Source organism: Macaca thibetana, chromosome 14 (assembly GCF_024542745.1).
Source record: "Macaca thibetana thibetana isolate TM-01 chromosome 14, ASM2454274v1, whole genome shotgun sequence".
Taxonomy (NCBI): domain Eukaryota; kingdom Metazoa; phylum Chordata; class Mammalia; order Primates; family Cercopithecidae; genus Macaca; species Macaca thibetana.
In genome coordinates, this window is record NC_065591.1 from 17994657 (window position 1) to 18013646 (window position 18990).

At 42.5% G+C, this 18990-nt stretch overlaps 2 protein-coding genes across 23 annotated transcripts in view; one reads left to right on the plus strand and one right to left on the minus strand.

Moving 5' to 3' along the window:
• PTPMT1 (protein tyrosine phosphatase mitochondrial 1) overlaps nt 1-18990 on the minus strand; it is a 212582-nt gene that overhangs the window by 58507 nt on the left and 135085 nt on the right. The gene's annotated exons all lie outside the window — the stretch shown is intronic.
• Nucleotides 1-18990, plus strand: part of CELF1 (CUGBP Elav-like family member 1) — a 101967-nt gene that overhangs the window by 50588 nt on the left and 32389 nt on the right. For 3 of the 19 annotated variants that reach the window (XM_050759153.1, XM_050759154.1, XM_050759159.1), the window contains exons 1-3: nt 7378-9158; nt 15128-15199; nt 16448-16599. The exons of 2 other annotated variants lie outside the window; for them this stretch is intronic. In XM_050759153.1, the coding sequence (XP_050615110.1) occupies nt 16529-16599 (71 nt within the window). In that variant the 5' untranslated portion in view covers nt 7378-9158; nt 15128-15199; nt 16448-16528. Of the gene's footprint in view, nt 1-7376; nt 9159-10990; nt 13087-14262; nt 15200-16447; nt 16600-18990 lie in introns of those variants that run through there. 14 more of the 19 variants (XM_050759149.1, XM_050759150.1, XM_050759151.1 and 11 more) reach the window with 11 other exon arrangements.

Consider the following 18990-nt stretch of genomic DNA (forward strand, 5'->3'; position numbering starts at 1 on the left):
ATACAAAAATTAGTAGGGTGTGGTGGTACATGCCTGTAGTCCCAGCTACTCGGGAGGCTGAAGCAGAATTGCTTGAACCTGGGAGGCGGAGGCTGCAGTGAGCTGAGATTGCGCCACTGCACTCTGGCCTGGGCGACAGAACAAGACTCTATCTAGAAAAAAAAAGAAAAGAAAATTTTGTGTATTTGAATGCTTTTGCTTTTTATTGTATGCATGGAAGAAATCCTGGTAGACTATAAACCAAAATATGGTTGTATGTATAATTAATTAAAGTTGGGGAAATGGAAAAATTAAAACAGGAAGGAATACTTATGAAATATTTTGTTTTAAAAAAGGTGGGTGGCCGGGCGTGGTGGCTTATACCTGCAATCCCAGCACTTTGGGGAGGCCAAGGAGGGCGGATCATGAGGTCAGGAGATCGAGACCATCCTGGCTAACACGGTGTTACCCTGTCTCTACTAAAAGTACAAAAAAATTAGGCGTGGTGGTGGGCGCCTGTAGTCCCAGCTACTCAGGAGGCTGAGGCAGGAGAATGGCATGAACCCGGGAGGCGGAGCTTGCAGTGAGCCAAGATCACACCACTGCACCCCAGCCTGGACGACAGAGCGAGACTCTGTCCCAGAAAAAAAAAAAAAAAGAAAAAGAGAGGGTGCTGCCCCCCATGTTGCTTTTTTACCCAAGTACCTACAGTTTCAAGGGGGAAAAACCCCAAAAAACTAGAAAGTGCAAGTATGTCTCAATTCAGGAAAATTCATAGAAACTTTACAAATTACACCGGATAAACTGGGGAATTAAGTTCAACAATTGAAGGTCTGATATGTTACTTTTATTCAGGTGTTCTGTGGATATGAATGTAAATGAGAAAGTCAGTTGAAACATAGTTCACTAACAACATTTTGAAATTAGGTTAAAATCAGTTTTACAGGTGAATCATATGTGATGTGGACTAAACTAGATAACTTTATTTTTTTATTTTTATTTATTTATTTATTTTTTTTGAGATGGAGTCTCGCTCTGTCGCCCAGGCTGGAGTGCAGTGGCCGGATCTCAGCTCACTGCAAGCTCCGCCTCCCGGGTTCACGCCATTCTCCTGCCTCAGCCTCCTGAGTAGCTGGGAGTACAGGCGCCCGCCACCTCGCCCGGCTAGTTTTTTGTATTTTTTAGTAGAGACGGGGTTTCACCGTGTTAGCCAGGATGGTCTCGATCTCCTGAGCTCGTGATCGGCCCGTCTCGGCCTCCCAAAGTGCTGGGATTACAGGCTTGAGCCACCGCGCCCGGCCTAAACTAGATAACTTTAAAAACTTGTTTAGAGAAAATACAGTTATAGTTTTAGATGACTTAGTGTTAGTCTACATTAATCTAGTCCCATCCTCTAGGGATTGGAAGTCTAAGGGGGAACCATTCTAAGAATGGTTGTGAACCCCTTACAGAATCTGATGAAAGCTATGGATTTTGTCTTCAGGAAATCTCACTTGTCCATTTTCACACGGTTTAGCATAAAGTTTAGCCTGAAGTTTAGCCTAAAGCATTGTTGAGTTTACAGGCCTCCAGCTCCTGAGAGCTCTGCTTCCCACTTGATCCTTTTATCTGATTACTTGGCTCTCTGGAGCATGAGAGTAGGTGAACATGCAGTTTTCTAAAGCAGGGGACCTAACTTATTGAGCCTGGCATGTAACAGAAAGAAAGTAGTAAAGGGCATTGCAAGCTGACTGAAAAGTAGTACTTTAAAGAGAATATACTTTTCACAAATTAATTCTGTTATTTGTCTCTTGTCTCTCTTCCGGTTAAAAGTTTGGGCAGGGTGCGGAGGCTCACACCTGTAATCCCAACATTTTGGGAGGCTGAGGCGGGTGGATCACTTGAGGTCAGGAGTTCGAGACCGGCCTGGCTAACGTGGCCAGACTCTGTCTCTACTAAAAATACAAAAAAATTAGCCGGGCAAAGTGATCCCTCATTTCTTTTTTTTTTTTTTTTTTTTTTTTTTTTTTTTTTTTTTTTTGAGACGGAGTCTCACTCTGCTGCCCAGGCTGGAGTGCAGTGGCCGGATCTCAGCTCACTGCAAGCTCCGCCTCCTGGGTTTACGCCATTCTCCTGCCTCAGCCTCTGGAGTAGCTGGGACTACAGGCGCCCGCCACGTCGCCCGGCTAGTTTTTTGTATTTTTTAGTAGAGACAGGGTTTCACCGTGTTAGCCAGGATGGTCTTGATCTCCTGACCTCATGATCCGCCCATCTCGGCCTTCCAAAGTGCTGGGATTACAGGCTTGAGCCACTGCTCCTGGCCTATCCCTCATCTCTTTAAAAAAAAGAAGTCCAGGCACGTTGGCTCATGCCTGTAATTCCAGCACTTTGGGAGGCCAAGGCGGGAGGATCATGAGGTCAGGAGATCAGGACCATCCTGGCTAATACAGTGAAACCCTGTCTTTACTAAAAATACAAAAAAATTAACCAGGTGTGGTGGCAAGTGCCTGTAGTCCCAGCTGCTCGGGAGGCTGAGGCAGGAGAATTGTTTGAACCCAGGAGGTGGAAGTTGCAGTGATCAGAGATCATGCCACTGCACTCCAACCTGGGCAACAGAACGGGACTCCATCTCAAAACAAAACAAAAAACCGGGCACAGTGGCTCACTCCTGTAATCCTAGCACACTCTGGGAGACCAAGGAGGGTGGATTGCCTAAGCTCAGGAGTTCAAGACCAGCTTTGGCAACATGGGGAAACCCTGTTTCTACTTAAAATACAAAACATTAGCTGGGCATGGTGGCTTGTGCCTGTAGTCCTAGCTACTTGGGAGGCTGAGGCACAAGAAACACTTGAACCTGGGAGGCGGAGGTTGCAGTGAGTCGAGATCACGCCACTTCACTTCAGCCTGGACGACAGAGAGAGACTCTGTCTCAAAAAAAAGTCAAACTCAACTTTATGGCCCTTAGCATTTAAACAGACCTTTCTGTGGGTTATGTGCATGAGCTTCCTTGGAGACAATTTTTAACCTGAAGCAGCCTTCTTAGCCCATATCCCTGTGATCTTGAGGGAGTCATTTCATCTCTTTGTGTCTTTTCTCATCTGCAAAATGGAGATAGCGTACATACGAGGATTAAATGTAAAGCACCCAAAACAGATCATAGTGTATGGTAAATGCTCAAAAAATGTTAGCTCTTACTTATTGCCACTTTACAAATGTCTAGACATTTCTCCTTACTTTTAAGTGATAAGGGTTTACAAACTTTAAATGCCATATTCCATCAATTTGAAGATGTGCATTTATTACCACTGATTGTATGTTAAATACATTGATTCTAAAGATAGGAAAATTTATTGTTAAAAAAACCATTTGTGTCAAAGCCAGATATAATATTGATGAATTATCTATTGTTTTGAAGTATTTCATCTAGTTCTCTTATTTCCCAAGAGATTACCTCTTATTTCCCAAGAGGTTTACCCTGAGGGCTAAGAGATACTGACAGTTGGGGCCTGCCTCTCCCTCCTCTATCTTTGACCTGAACAGCCTCACTTTCATGTTTAGGACAAAAACACTTCTGCTTTTAAGATCGTTTAAAAATCTCCAATCTGGATAGTTGTTAAATTATTTTTTGTTTCGTTTTTTTGAGACAATCTTGCTCTGTTACCTAGGCTGGAGTGCAGTGGTGGCATCACAGCTCACTGCAGCCTCAACCTCTGGGCTCAAGCAATCCTCCCACCTCAACCTTCCGAGTAGCTGGGACTACAGACACACGTCACCATGCCCAACTAATTTTTTTTTTCTTTTTGATAGAAGCAGGGTTTCACGATGTTGTCCAGGCTGGTCTCAAACTTGTGGGCTCAAGCAATCCTCTCACCTGAGCTTCCCAGAGTGTTGGGATTATAGGTATGAGCCACTATACCCAACTAAATTCTTTTTTTCCTGGCTAAATTCTTTATTAGTTCCCTGTCTTATATCAAAAAAGTTTTTCAAGGAATTATTAAGGTTGCTTACTAACAGTTGTTAGTAAGAGTGAGTTGGCCAGATGCGGGGGCTTGCATCTGTAATCCCAGCACTTCGTGAGGCCAAGGGGGCTGGATCTCTTGAGCCCAGGAGTTCAAGACCAGCCTGGGCAACATGGCAAAACCCTTTCTCTACAAAAAATACAAAAATTAGCCGGGCGTGGTGGTACGCACCTGTAGTTCAAGCTACTTGGGAGGCCGTGGTGGGAGGATTGCTTGAGCCCAGGAGGCGGAGGTTGCAGTGAGCCAAGATGACACCACTGCATTCCAGCCTGGGTGACAGAGCGAGAGCCTTGGGGGGGAAAAAAAAAGAACAGTGAGTCTTACTAATGAGGCCAAGTTCATGGGCTTAGGACTTATGTATGTTATTGAACATCATTGTGCCACAGGCCCTTGTCTTTGGAGTTTGCGATATAGCACGTTCTATGTAAGAGCTGCTGATGGTGACTGAATCAGTGCCAGTCATCCTGGGAAAGACACCGTTTTGTCATTTACTCAGTGTACAAGCTGTATAGGCCAGTAGAAAACACTAAGAAATTTTTATAAAGAGCTTATTACCTTGCCTATTCTAAGAAAGGCTTTTAGGTGATCTCAGAGCCTTTTCTGTCAGTCAAGAACAATTTAAAAACTTATGAGGTTGTATTTTATTTTATTTTATTTTTGTCATATACACATTTTAATGCTACTTTTTTATTATTATACTTTAAGTTCTAGGGTACATGTGCATAACGTGCAGGTTTGTTACATATGTATACTTGTGCCATGTTGGTGTGCTGCACCCATCAACTAGTCAGCACCCATCAACTCGTCATTTACATCAGGTATAACTCCCAGTGCAATCCCCCCCCCCCCCTCCCCCCTCCCCCCTCCCCCTCCCCCCCCCCATAATAGGCCCCGGTGTGCGATGTTCCCCTTCCCGAGTCCAAGTGATCTCATTGTTCAGTTCCCACCTATGAGTGAGAACATGTGGTGTTTGGTTTTCTGTTCTTGCGATTGTTTGCTGAGAATGATGGTTTCCAGCTGCATCCATGTCCCTACAAAGGACACAAACTCATCCTTTTTTATGGCTGCATAGTATTCCATGGTGTATATGTGCCACATTTTCTTAATCCAGTCTGTCACTGATGGACATTTGGGTTGATTCCAAGTCTTTGCTATTGTGAAGAGTGCCGCAGTGAACATACGTGTGCATGTGTCTTTATAACAGCATGATTTATAATCCTTTGGGTATATCCCCAGTAATGGGATGGCTGGGTCATATGGTACTTCTAGTTCTAGATCCTTGAGGAATCGCCATACTGTTTTCCATAATGGTTGAACTAGTTTACAAGGTTGTATTTTAAATGTCTTTAAACATTTATCGCAGGCAGATAATATTGGAACCCTCAGCTAGCTTGCCCTTCGTCTTGCTGTCGCCACTCTCCCTACTTCCTTACCGTTTTTTTTTTTTTTTTTTTTTGGAAACCGTATATCACCCTGTTGCCCAGGCTGGAATGCAGTAGAGCGATCTCGGCTCACTGCAACCTCCGCTTCCCAGGTTCAAGTGATTCTTATGCCTCAGCCTCCCGAGTAACTGGGATTATAGGTGCTTTTTTTTTTTTTTTTTTTTTTAAACACCACACCCAGCTAATTTTTGTATTTTTAGTAGAGACAGGGTTTCACCATGTTGGCCAGACTGGTCTGGAACTCCTGACCTTCAGTGATCCACCTGCCTCGACCTCCCACAGTGCTGGGATTACAGGCATGAACCCCACCATGCCTGGCTGTTCCCTACATTTTTTTTGCTCCTTTTTCCCTTTAGCCTTATTTTGGAGTGGGGTGGGGAGACAGGGTCTCACTAAGCTGTGTGGCCTAAGCTGGAGTGCAGTGGTGCCAGCATAGCTCACTACAGCCTCAAACTTCTGGGCTCAAGCAGTGCTCCTGCCTTAGCCCTCCAAGTTGCTAGGACTACAGGTGTGCACTGCCACACCCAGCCCCCCTCTTAGCTTTTTTACTCCTCTTTAGAACCACCTATATACTTCCTGGCCCTCGCATTGTGATAGAGAAAAGTAGAGATAATGTTAATAGAAACAGACATCCGTGGAGCTACAAGGAAATATAGTACAAACAGTTCAGGCTTTCTCACGGAGCATGTGTCCTTTGTTTCCCCACAGAAACGAAAGGAAAGTTGTAAAACAGTCAAAGCTTTTAGTTTTCATTCAGCTTTTCTCTCTCCCCAAAGCATTTTGGTTTTCTCACAGAATAGGCAATGAAATAACATAGGAAAAGCAAAACTGGGAAGACAAAGCTTTAAAAAAATATAACTTTTGCCAGGCGCGGTGGCTCACGCGTGTAATCCCAGCACTTTGGGAGGCCGAGGCAGGTGGACCACGAGGTCAGGAGATCGAGACCACGGTGAAACCCCGTCTCTACTAAAAATACAAAAAAACTAGCCGGGCGAGGTGGTGGGCGCCTGTAGTCTCAGCTACTCCGGAGGCTGAGGCAGGAGAATGGCGTGAACCTGGGAGGCGGAGCTTGCAATAAGCTGAGATTGCGCCACTGCACTCCAGCCTGGGCGACAGAGCGAGACTCCGTCTCAAAAAAAAAGAAAAAAAAAACAAACAAAATATATATATATATTTATATATATATATATATACACAACTTTTTTGAGGCCAGGCACAGTGGCTCACCCCTGTAATCCCAGCACTTTGGGAGGCCGAGGTGGGCGGATCCCCTGAGGTCAGGAGTTCGAGACTAGCCTGACCAGCATGGTGAAATCCCATCTCTACTAAAAATACAAAATTAGCTGGGCATGGTGGCGCATGCCTATAATCCCAGCTACTCAGGAGGCTGAGGCAGAGAATTGCTTAAACCTGGTGGGCGGAGATTGCAGTAAGCCAAGATCGCGTCATTGCACTCCAGCCTGGGCAACAGGAGCGAAATTCCGTCTCAAAACAAACAAACAACGTTTTTTTTTTTTTGTTTTTTGTTTTTGAGATGGAGTCTCGCTCTGTTGCCCAGGCTGGAATGCAGTGGCGTGATCTCAGCTCACTGCAAGCTCCGCCTCCTGGGTTCACGCTGTTCTCCTTCCTCAGCCTCCCAATTAGCTGGGACTACAGGCGCCTGCCACCACGCCCCGCTAATTTTTTGTGTTTTTAGTAGAGATGGGGTTTCACCATGTTAGCCAGGATGGTCTCAATCTCCTGACCTCGTGATCTGCCCGCCTCGGCCTCCCAAAGTGCTGAGATTACAGGCGTGAGCCACTGCGCCCGGCCAGCACAAACAACCTTTTTTGTGTAGTGGACTATTTATTCATTTGCCCTTCTCCAAGTGACAAGATCCTGTGTGGAAGATTACAGTGTGTTTTATTTATTTATTTATTTATTTATGGGGGGGGGGGGTGTGTGTGTGTGTGTGGTTTCCTTTAAAAAGTCTTTCAGTGGCTTAGGAGTAGGATGATATCCTGTTTATGTGGAGTTTTTTGTTTGTTTGTTTTGTTTCTTAAATTCATTTTTTTTTCTTTCTCTTGGACTGGCAGTTAAAATGTTCCTAGCCCCCTAAGGGCTGCTGTGTTCTCTGGGACTTAAGATACCTGTCCCTTACCCTTTCATGTATTGATCCTTAACAACTCCAGGTCTCCTTTTTGCTCTCTTTATCTTGGAGATTCCCTGACTAGCTTGCAGTCTGAGTCTGGTCTCAGAGGGTAGAAGTGATGCCTATGAAAACCCATCACATAATAACACTGTTTTTCAAACTGTGTTTCACATAAAATTTGGAGGGAAATGTGATTCCCTGGCCTTTTCTTTGCTCTTTACGTCTTCCAGAAGAACTCTTAACAAGTAGAAATTTAACTTGCTGTCTACCATCTGTGATAACCACTACAGAGCCTTCTCAAGACACACTATCTCAGTAAAAGTTGGTACCTCCTGAATTATGGTCACATTTCTCTAGAGAGACAGACCTACCAAGAAGCCATGGGCAGTTTATCTTCCTTAGCATCTGAATCCTTAGGGTAGTCCTCACCTTAAATGGTCATAATGATAAAGGATTGAATGAAGTTTGTGAACTTAGTAAATGGAAGTTCCTTTTTTCTTGATGACTTTTGATGGTATAGACAGATGCAAATAAATGCTTTTAGGAAGTTCTTTTTTAAAAAATTAGTTTAAGCTTTGCCCTTAAAATTATTGGAACACATCCCTACTTTATTAGCAAAATTGGAAACTAATTAAGTCTGCATGAAAAGTTAATACTTAGCACCTATTTTATGCCAGTTAAGAAATGTCTCTGTCTTCAGGGAGGATAGGCAGTGTCTTATTAGTTAGTTCTGGGTCTGGCTTTGTCTTTCAGAATTCTTGTACTTTCCAATGTAGACATTGTCCTTGGTGACTTTGAATAGTTTATTGTCTGTAATGAGAGCCAGATAGAAATACAGCTGGCAGGAGTTGTACGTGGAAGTTTGTAGGAATTTGGGCAGTTTTATATAATCAGTTTTTACTTGCAAGATTGTTCAATAATGTTTAAAAATAAAACGAATTGGTTTTGTGGTTCCTCTGTTTGCTTTTACCTTCAATTAACTTCCCCATCTTCTGATTTTTTTTGGTTTCAGTGGTTCACCGCCACACTAGGGCCACCAAGATGCATTTACAGTGGCAGGAACTTGGTTGCTTTTGTAGGGTTTCATGCCCGGCACCTATGTATTCAGGAAGGTTGCTTTGGGGAAATAGTGTGGTCTCTCCACATTAATAACATGATCCTTAATTGCTAAAATAATTATACAGCCTTTAGTTTTTCTTAGTCTCCCGTCCAAAAGCAGATGTTAAAAATGATTGTTTTAGTGACCTAGATGTATTGAAATTCAACCTCATAAATTCTAGTCATTGGTTTGCTATTTGTTATGACATTTTAGGGCAAGACTCTTTTAAGCCTTTTAGTATTTTACTTCCCCCATCGTTTAAGTTGTGTTTTAAAATTAGCCTTGAGATATTAAATGCAACTTATCTTTAAGGTATTGAGTAAAAAGGGCGCAGGAGTAAAAAAGGTTACGTATTTTTATCTTCTGCCATGGTGACAAAGGGGCTTTTCTTTGGAAAGAGGCTATATATCTCGAGTCATGAAAGACATCTAGGCATGGCCCACTTATTTTTCTTTCCTTGGTTTTTTAGAGTGAAGACATAGTCCAGAGAGGGAAGTGTAAAGCTACAGGTATGGGCTAACTACTGAATGGGTGTGCTCCATGGCTCTCTTTTTAACCTTCTTGCATGAGGCCTGCTATGCAGATATGAAAAAGTTGCTTTCAGAAAGGTGATGGCTTCTTTTCTACATTATGGGATAACATTTGCAAAATGTATGTCTCTGGGAAGCTAGAAATATTTTCTTGCCCTCTTTTCCAACTCTTTCAAACTTAGCTATTTTCCAAGGCAGGCTTATCTCCCACTAAAACTAGCTACCGCCTAATTCTTACAGCTGTTGGGAGGAACGTGTGTATGTTGGAGGGAGCTGGGAGGAATACTCTACACCAGACTTGTCCAACCCGCGGCCTGTGGGCTGCATGTGTTCCAGGACGACTTTGAATATAGCCTAATACAAATTTATGAACTTTCTTAAAACATGAGATTTTTTTTTTCCTTTTTTTTTTTTTTTTTTTTGAGACGGAGTCTTGCTCTGTCACCCAGGCTGGAGAGCAGTGTCACAATCTTGGCTCACTGCAACCCCTCCACCTCCCAGGTTCAAGTGATTCTCCTGGCTCAGCCCCCCGAGTAGCTGGGACTATAGGCATGCGCCACCATGCCTGGCTAATGTTTTGTATTTTTAGTAGAGACAGGGTTTCACCGTGTTAGCCAGGATGGTCTCTATCTCTTGACCTCGTGATCCGCCCTCCTTGGCCTCCCAAAGTGCTGGGATTACAGGCGTGAGTCACCGCGCCCAGCCTGCAAAAATTTTTTTTTTTTTTTAAACTCATCGGCTATCATTAGTGTATTTTATTTGTGGCCCAAGACAATTCTTCTTCCAGTGTGGCACAAGGAAGCCTAAAGATTGGACACCACTGGAACAGAGATGAGGACAGAACTTAGTAGATTCCATACAGACAATAATACCTTTCTTGAACCAGAATTTGTTCAACATACGGAATTTTTTTTTTTGGGGGGGTGGGGGGTGGGGATGGAGTTTCACTCTTGTCACCCAGGCTGGAGTGCAGTGGCACGATCTCAGGTCACTGTAGGCTCCGCCTCCTGGGTTCAGGTGATTCTTGTGCCTCAGCCTCCCGAGTAGCTGGGATTACAGATGCCTGCTACTGCGCCTGGCTAATTTTTGTATTTTTAGTAGAGATGGAGTTTCATCATGTTGACCAGGCTGGTCTCGAACTCCTGACCTCAGGTGATCTGCTGGCCTCGGCCTCCCAAAGTACTGGGATTACAGGTGTGAGCCACTGTGCCTGGCTAACAGACTGATTTTTTTATTTTTTTGGATTTTTTTTTTTTTTTTTTTTTTTGAGACAGAGCCTCACTCTGTCACTTAGGCTGGAGTGCAGTGGCGTGATCTCGGCTCACTGCAAGCTCCGCCTTCTGGGTTCACACCATTCTCCTGCCTCAGTCTCCCAAGTAACTGGTACTACAGGCGCCTGCCACCACGCCCGGCTAATTTTTTTGTATTTTTTTAGTAGAGAAGGGGTTTCACTGTATTAGCCAGGATGGTCTCGATCTCCTGACCTCGTGATCTGCCCGCCTTGGCCTCCCAAAGTGCTGGGATTGCAGGTGTGAGCCACCGCGCCTGGCCTAACATACTGGTTTTTAAATCAGCACTGGAGCTTAAATAAAGTATAAACTTACGATATATTGTTACCAACTAAGAAATGCACTTAAGTTCCAGAACTAGCGTGGGATCTGAAAGTATGACTTGATTGGAAGGGTGGTCACAATTTGACAGGACTGTTTGTTGGGTCAGGGTTACTGACAGATACTCCAAGGAAGGCTCTGAGGCTATACTAGTGCTGAGTACAGAGTCTTTCTGTGATTAAGGATAGGGGGAGGAAATGGAAAACTTTTTAGTTTTCAAAATGGTGATGTTTTTGTCATATCCTTTCAGTATACCATATGTGATAATTTTACAGGCAAAGCAACTTGCACACAACAAATTATTAAACGTAGTGCTTTTTTTGGTACAGTGATTTTAGATTTGAAATGGAAATTTTTGTGTGTGTGATGGAATGTCACTCTGTTGCCCAGGCTGGAGTGCAATGGCATGGTGTTGGCTCACTGCAACCTCCGCCTCCTGGGTTCAAGCAATTCTCCTGCCTCAGCCTCCCAAGTAGCTGGGACTACAGGCACCCGCCACCACATCCAGCTAATTTTTGTATTTTTAGTAGAGATGGGGTTTCACCATGTTGGCCAAACTGGTTTAGAACTCCTGACCTTAAGTGATCCGCCCACCTCGGCCTCCCAAAGTGCTGGGATTATAGGCATGAGCCACCGTGCCCAGCCTGAAATGGAGACTTTTTATGTTTTATTTATTTTGTTTTGTAAGGCAGGGTCTCACTGTGTTGCCCATGCTGGAGTGTAGTGGTGCGAGCAAGTCTCACTGCAGCCTTGACCTTCCTGGGCTCAGGTGATCCTCCCACTTCAGCCTCACAAGTAGCTGGGACTACAGATGGGCACCATCATGCCTCACTATTTTTTGTATTTTTTTTTGTAGAGATGGCACCATGTTGCCCAGGCTAGTCTTGCCTGAGCTCAAACGATGCTCCTGCCTTGGCCTTCCAAAGTGCTAGGATTAAAAGTGTTTCCCACTGTGCCCAGCCGGAAAAATTCTTTTTACAATATTTCTCTTTCTTCTTTAACCTCCCTTCCCACCATGCAGAAATTTTTACATTGTCTAGATTCTTATGGAAAAGTTAGCTTTGTTTGTTTGTTTTTGAGACAGGGTCTTATTCTGTTGCCCAGGCTGGAGTGCAGTGACTCAATCTTGGCTCACTGCAGCGTTGACCTCCTGGGCCCGGTCACTCCTCGTGCCTCAGCCTCCTGAGTAACTGAGACTACAGTGTGTACCACCACACCCAGCTAATGTTTTGTATTTTTTTGTAGAGGTCGGTCCTGCTTTGTTGCCCAGACAAGTCTCAAACTCCTGGACTTGAGCAGTCTGCCCACCTTGGCCTCCCAAAGTGTTGGGATTATAGGCGTGAGCCTGTGTTCCTGGCCCATAAATTATTCTTAACTGTTACATTTTGTAACAATAACAAAAATCTTCCACCAAGTGAAATATAATTACCACAGAAATAATTACCAATTTGTGTCAGCATATTTTACCTGTGCAAGGTAGTTGGTTGGGAGCTCAGGAGACCCACTAATTATATTATAAATACTCAATTTAAGAAATGAAATTTAGGTCCAAAAAGGTACTGTGTAAAAATTTAAGTTACTATAGTTGGTTATTTTCAAGTATCAATTGCTTACTTTTTTAATCTCTTATATCATCTCACTGCCAGAAACTCGGGGGTAAAATACCCAGTCCACTTAGCAGCAGTCTGAGGTTATGACCATTCCCTAGATTTTTGCAATTTGAATTCCCTTGTATAGATTGATGGTGATTTTTAATGACATTGATTCCCTTTTCAGTAGTAGCTTCTAATCTCCTCTGTGCTTATATAACTAGACTTCACTTTATTGCCCTTTCAAACATACTTAGATTATTGGGGTGGAAGTGTAAAATCTGTTCACCTGTTGTAGAACTCCCTGGTTATATCTATCAAGGTAGACGTTTGCATAAGCTACCTAGGCTTTTTTGCTTAACTGTGCTTTTGTTTGCTTTTTCATCCTTTTGGCAAAACATACTGTGATTGCTAGCCTTTCTCTTTTCTAATCCAGTTTTACACTTCCTGTTAAGTTTATACTATGCCTATATCCTAAATGCAATGAATGCTGTTCTGTTGAGTGTTTTTCTTACCTATATTGATCATTTTTAATGATTTGGGTTCTTAATGTTACAGCAGGCTGATTGCTCCTACCTTCACTTAATCAGGCTTTGAATTGTTGCTCTTTTAAATAGTAGAGAATATTCAAGGCAGAGAAAACAGACAGACGGACAACCAGGGAGTGAAGAGGAAACCGTGAAAGTACATTCAGAGTGAAAGGAACAGGTGATAAAAAGAGGCTGAGGGAAAGTTAAGGCCTTCTTTTGCAGCAGACCCTTGGTTATAACCCCTTCGGTCACCTCTGTATTTCTAATGCTTCCTTTGTGGGAAAAGGCTGGAATGTCTATTTGATTTTTATTTTTTATTTTTTTATTTACTTATTTTGAGACAGAGTCTCATTCTGTCGCCCAGGCTGGAGTGCAGTGGTGCAATCTCCGCCTCCCGGGTTCAAGTGATTCTCCTGCCTCAGCCTCCTGAGTAGCTGGGATTACAGGCATGTGTCACCACGCCCAGCTAATTTTTTATATTTTTAGTAGAGACGGGTTTTCACCGTGTTAGCCAGGATGGTCTCGATCTCCTGACCTCGTGATCTGCCTGCCTTGGCCTCCTGAAGTGCTGGGATTACAGGCTTGAGCCACCGCGCCCAGATGAATTAAGACATTTAAACACACACATGCGCACATACACACACACACACACACACGGGCAGTTTTTTGTGAATAACTTTCTTTTCTACTTTTAAATTTCCCTTAATATTTGCATTTTTGTATTCCCATAATTTATCACTTAACTTCATAACCTCTTTCTAAAATTGACTTGTGATTAATTTCTGTGCTCTTTTCCCAAAGCATGTTGAATTTAATTATACTGAGATAACTCTTGTGACCTGTCTAAAAAGAAGTGCCCTCTTTCATGTAATGACATTCCATCTTGTGGGTTTTTAAAGCAATGTTGATTTATAAATCATAAAATGGACTTTAATAGCAGTATAAGCACAGAGAATTCATGGACCGTGCTTTCTATTTTCAACTGCTTTATAAATTGGGCCTCTAGAGACTTCTTTTGAATGAAAGTTCTATGACTGGGAAAAAATGATTTTAAGACATTACTCTAAATCATGTTTCCCAGCCCTTGGCTTAGTGAAAACTATTTTAAGGAGAACACATCCTTTCATACATTGGGCAGTGCCTGGCAACTCAATAATGTCTCCATTTAAGTAGTCTGTTACAGATATGATTCTGATTTGAACTGGAGATACAATTAGATTTCGTATGTTTTTAGTAAATATTAAAAACACAATAACCAGTAAGTTCCTTGAAATTTATTGAATCCTTTATAAAGGAATTTTTTTTTTTTTTTTTTTTTTTGGATGGGGGAGACGGAGTCTTACTCTGTCGCCCAGGCTGGAGTGCAGTGGTGTGATCTCGGCTCACCACAACCTCCGCCTCCTGGGTTCAAGCTATTCTCCGCCTTAGCCTCCCGAGTAGCTGGGGTTACAGGCGTGTGCCACCTCGCCCAGCTAATTTTTTTTTTTTTTGGTATTTTTTTAGTAGAGATGGAGTTTCACTGTGTTGGCCAGGCTGGCCTTGAACTTCTGACCTCAGGTGATCCGCCTGCCTTGGCCTCCCAAAGTGTTGAGATTGATTACAGGGGTGAACCACTGTGAGCTGATGTTGCTCAGCCTTTTTAAAGCCTGGAATGTCTTTTTAAAGGAATTCTTGCACTAAAAGATGTAATTTGGTTGTCGACTCAGAGTTATTCTTTGGTCCAGGCAGCTTTCTATAGGAAGAGGCATGCCATCAGTTCCAGTGTACATAGGAAAAACTAGGACAAATATAACCAGTAATCTAACCAGTCCCAGCTAGGGTTACCATCTTCTGTCTGACAGGCATGGCTGGGTAAACTGTGTACTGTGTGTCAGTTGCACAGTCTCCTCTCACTTGCAGCTTGTTTTTGCTGCTTTAATAGGGTGGAAGAGAGCTCCTGCCACTTCTGCCTCTATAGTAGTAAATCAGATGAGGAAGTCTCTGGCAAAAATAGAAAAAGCAGTAAGTTGCTGTTACAGTTCTAGATTTTGGATGATGACGTCTGGACATGGACAGAAGAGACAGTTTTCACCTTCCTGGGTCAGATGCAGACAGATGTCAGCCATTGTTACACAGATTAGAACTTTTAGGCCTATGCTATTGTGCCTTTCTTTTTCTTTTTTTTTTTTTTTAAACGTTAACTGTGTGTTTAGGAGTTCATTCGTTTTACTTCTTTGCAGGCTGAACATAACTTCTTTTTTTCAAAGTTCCCTGTGTTGTGAACTGAGCTTGGGTGAAGTGAAATCTTTGAGGTAAGGCAACTCTAATGATAAAAATGGAAAGAAAGCCTGTGAAATTTGGGAGCCTTCAGAGATAACATTTTAGAGTCACTGCCTAAATATTGAAATGCCACCATTTGTTGTTTGGGGGGATGTGGAGCTAAATTGAGAACGGGAGCACACATCTGCCTTGACTGCTAAGTATATCCATCTCTACTGCTCACCCATAATAGAATTTTTATGTGTGCACTCACTAGTCTTGGTTTTAGCAACAGTTTAAAGGAGGAAAATGACAATGAAGAGACTTCATATCTTGGTTTTTCCCTTACATGTTTGAGTGTTGTCCCTGATAGGCCCTAGTTCTTTTTCATTATTATCACTATAGTGGCTTTTGTTCTTTGTTTCTTTAGAAAGGACAACAGAGAACTGAAAATACATTATTTCCTAGTATGCTAGTAAGAGGCAGAATATTACTATTCCATTTTTATTTTCTGGCAAATTAAGCTTCAGAGTTAGTAAAGAAAATTTCTGTGTGCCATCTAATGAGTGTTGCTGAACAAAGGATTTTTGAAGTCTTTCACCTAGATGAGGAGCACACCTTACTCTAACCATTAAATAGCACATCATCGAGAAAGCAAGGTCAGTTGAGAAATTGATGCTTTTTTGAAAATATCAAGAAAAAAAAAAGTAAGGTTGATCCACTGTAGGCAGTTGTACGTGAGTGGTAAGTTTCTGGTGGCCAGTTTATTCAACCAGCTTGTCTCTGGCCTGCTTCTGATGGTCTTATCATTCCTCTTTATGTGACTGTTCTGAGGTTAGTTTGGACCTAAGTACTGTGCTCATTGCTGTCTGTGGCACATGGAAACGTAAGTTTAAAAGCAAGGCTAAAAACCCACTTCTTCGGTGAGCCTTTTCTCGCTTCAGTTAGTTTCAGGCTTTGGGGGACCTTAAAAACTGGTTTGCAGGGAGGAGTTTGGAGGATGTGAAACAAGTTTGTGTTTCTTCTGCTCTGTTAGCCACTGCTATCTTCATGGATCTGACATTCTATTTATCTGACAGTGCACTTAGTACTGCTTCGCCAGGGAAAATCGCACAAAACAAGCCTGGCGCATCAGCACTTTCATTGTGTGCTGGGCTGAGCCTCCCTTCACATGGTCACATCCCCATTTTAATCCAATACTCCCTTTCCCTACCCCTTCCCCAGTCCTGCCTCTTTCTGTGGCACTTATTGCTGGTTTCCCTGAGCTCCTGTTTCCACTTTGTGTTTTTTGTGGGGCCCAGGAAGCTAAAGCTGTGTGTATTTGTGGATCAGACAAGTGCAGCAAGTTAATATCATTGGCTTCTGAAGGGGAGAGTGAGGTGATGGCTGCGTTTAAATTGGATTTCCTTCCAGAAATGATGGTGGATCATTGCTCTTTGAATTCCAGTCCCGTGTAAGTATTTTTGTTGTCTAATTTTTATCATAAGCAGAGGAACTGGGCTGTTTCTTTATTTGATGAAATTGATTCCTTTTTTTAAGAAGGGGAAGAAAAAAATGGGAAAGGAAGCCAAAACAACCTGAATTTTCTCATGCTATTATTTTCAATTATAGTCTGAGTCTGTCTCATTACTGCTTATTTCCTCAAGGCTTTAAGTTATTTATATAAAGGTGCACTTGATATATGACCAGCAGCATCAGCTCAAGTGTGCCAGTTCCAATTCCTTTAAACTGTAGTGTTTTCCTGTATGATAGATTCCAAGGTATTTTTTTTTTATACTATAGCATTGTTGCTTTGGGTTGGACATGCAATTTCAAATAATCTTTTGGGAAGGAAGTGTTTTATTATTTTAAATTATTAGATTCTTAGTCTCATATCACAGAGGAGACTGGTAGCTACAGTCAGTGTGTTTAGTATCGTCTACAACATTCTGTATTAACATACAATATGTAATCCTGGACCTTGATCCCCACCCCCCCCAAGTCTCATTGAAAATGCAGCTCAGCACATGATTTTAGGAACATCAAATTGTCCTTCACCCTCCAAAAAAAGCAAAACTGGATCAATCTTGATCGGCAATTTGCCCAAATAAATTGTGAGAACGAGAAACCTTGTTGGCTTGCAGTACTGTTCAAGAACTGCTGTTGTACACAGCCAAAATGCTAACCTAGCCCTGAGTTGTAGCTGCTGGAAACCTGAATTCTGGACTTTGTACAGAAGGACATATTTCCAACCCCTGATTACAGTCACTGTAACCAGGCTTCAGAGTGTTTTGGAACCTCCAGCAAATGAGCTTTAGGTTATTCAAAGCCAAGAATATTAAGTGATAGAATATTCTCTAGATAACAGGTGTTAATGCAAGTCTTTGAGGTTAGGCCTCCATGTACAAATCAATCTACCCTGGGATTAGATGTAACAGGTGTGGATAATAGTAGATACCAAACAGTTCTTTGTGGAATAGTTGGGGGGCAGGGTTCAAAGTTAGCTGTTTCTCTCTTTGTTTTTGAAATAGGGTCTTGCTTTGTGGCACAGTCACAGTTCACTGTAGCCTCAATGTCCTAGGCTCAAGCAGTCCTCTCGCCTCAGCTTCCCAAGTGACTGGGACCACAGGCATGCACCACCACCTGGCTGATTTTTAAATTTTTTGTAGATATGAGGTCTCCCTGTGTTGCCCAGACTGGTCTTAAACTCCTGGGCTCAAGCTATCCTGCTGCCTCAGAACCTGGCCTGTCTTACTCTTTTGAAATGGATCTTATGTCTCCTCTGTAGTCTCCAAAATTACAGTAATTTAAATGTCTTTTTATGAGAATTCTTTACTACTAAAATTTTACTTTAGCAGTAACAGGTGAAATTACAGTGAATATCATCATAAAGATTTAATACATAATAAGGATATTTCCATGTCCCAGGATTTATGATCCTTAGAAACAAGACTGTTGCTTAAATTATCTTTCACTGTAACACTTCCTGTGTTTTGCCACTGCCTGGTGTTCAACCCAGCATTGACAGAGCATTCTTCTCAGCCTGCTTTCTAATCTTTTAAGATATTGGACTCATTCAGTATCCCGTTAAATCTGGACCATGGACCACTGCATGAAAGTCACCTGAAACTTAAAAATTCAGATGTTTTTGTGCTAGAATAGGACCCCTTAGACTCTAGTCTAACAAGTGTCCAGCATGTTTTTCATGCACACTGAAGTTTGAGAGCTAGTGGACTTACCGCAGGTCATTCTCAGAGTCAATCGGGGAATGAATTATCAACATTTTTTCCAAGTGTGTTTGCATCTGTTTTAGTCATCCATCTTCACCAAAGCTTTGCAAGGGTGCCTGGTCGTAGGCTATTGCCCCCATTTTAAACATGAGAGACCCAGTTGAGAGAGATTGAGGACAAATAGTAATCAATGTTGGGCCTGAAGTACAAGTTTAAAGGTAAAGGTCTTTTTATATTTTGCCCACTAGACCAGGCTGCCTCTCGTGTCAGTGAACAGTTACCCAATGTTCTTGATTCTCCATTGATCACTCTTAAGCTTCCACTGGTGCTTCTTACTTTGCTTGCACCCTAAGATATGGGTGTTTTCATGAGTTGTGTCCCAAACTTTTTACTTTTCACTCTCCCATTGCTTAAGGGGACACTGATGTGCTTCTCTGCTTCTCAGATCTCTGTTCCCCCAAATGTCTTCTGAGGTCTGTGACTTTATTCTAAATACTGCTCATTGGTTACTTTCATCTAGAGACTTCCCCACAAAAAATAATTCCCATATTGTCTTCATTAGAACCCAAGAGTTGTTAGTTTCTTTCTCTTCCTCTCCTCCTTGGAGTTCAAGTGAACTCCAGGTCCTAGTGTAT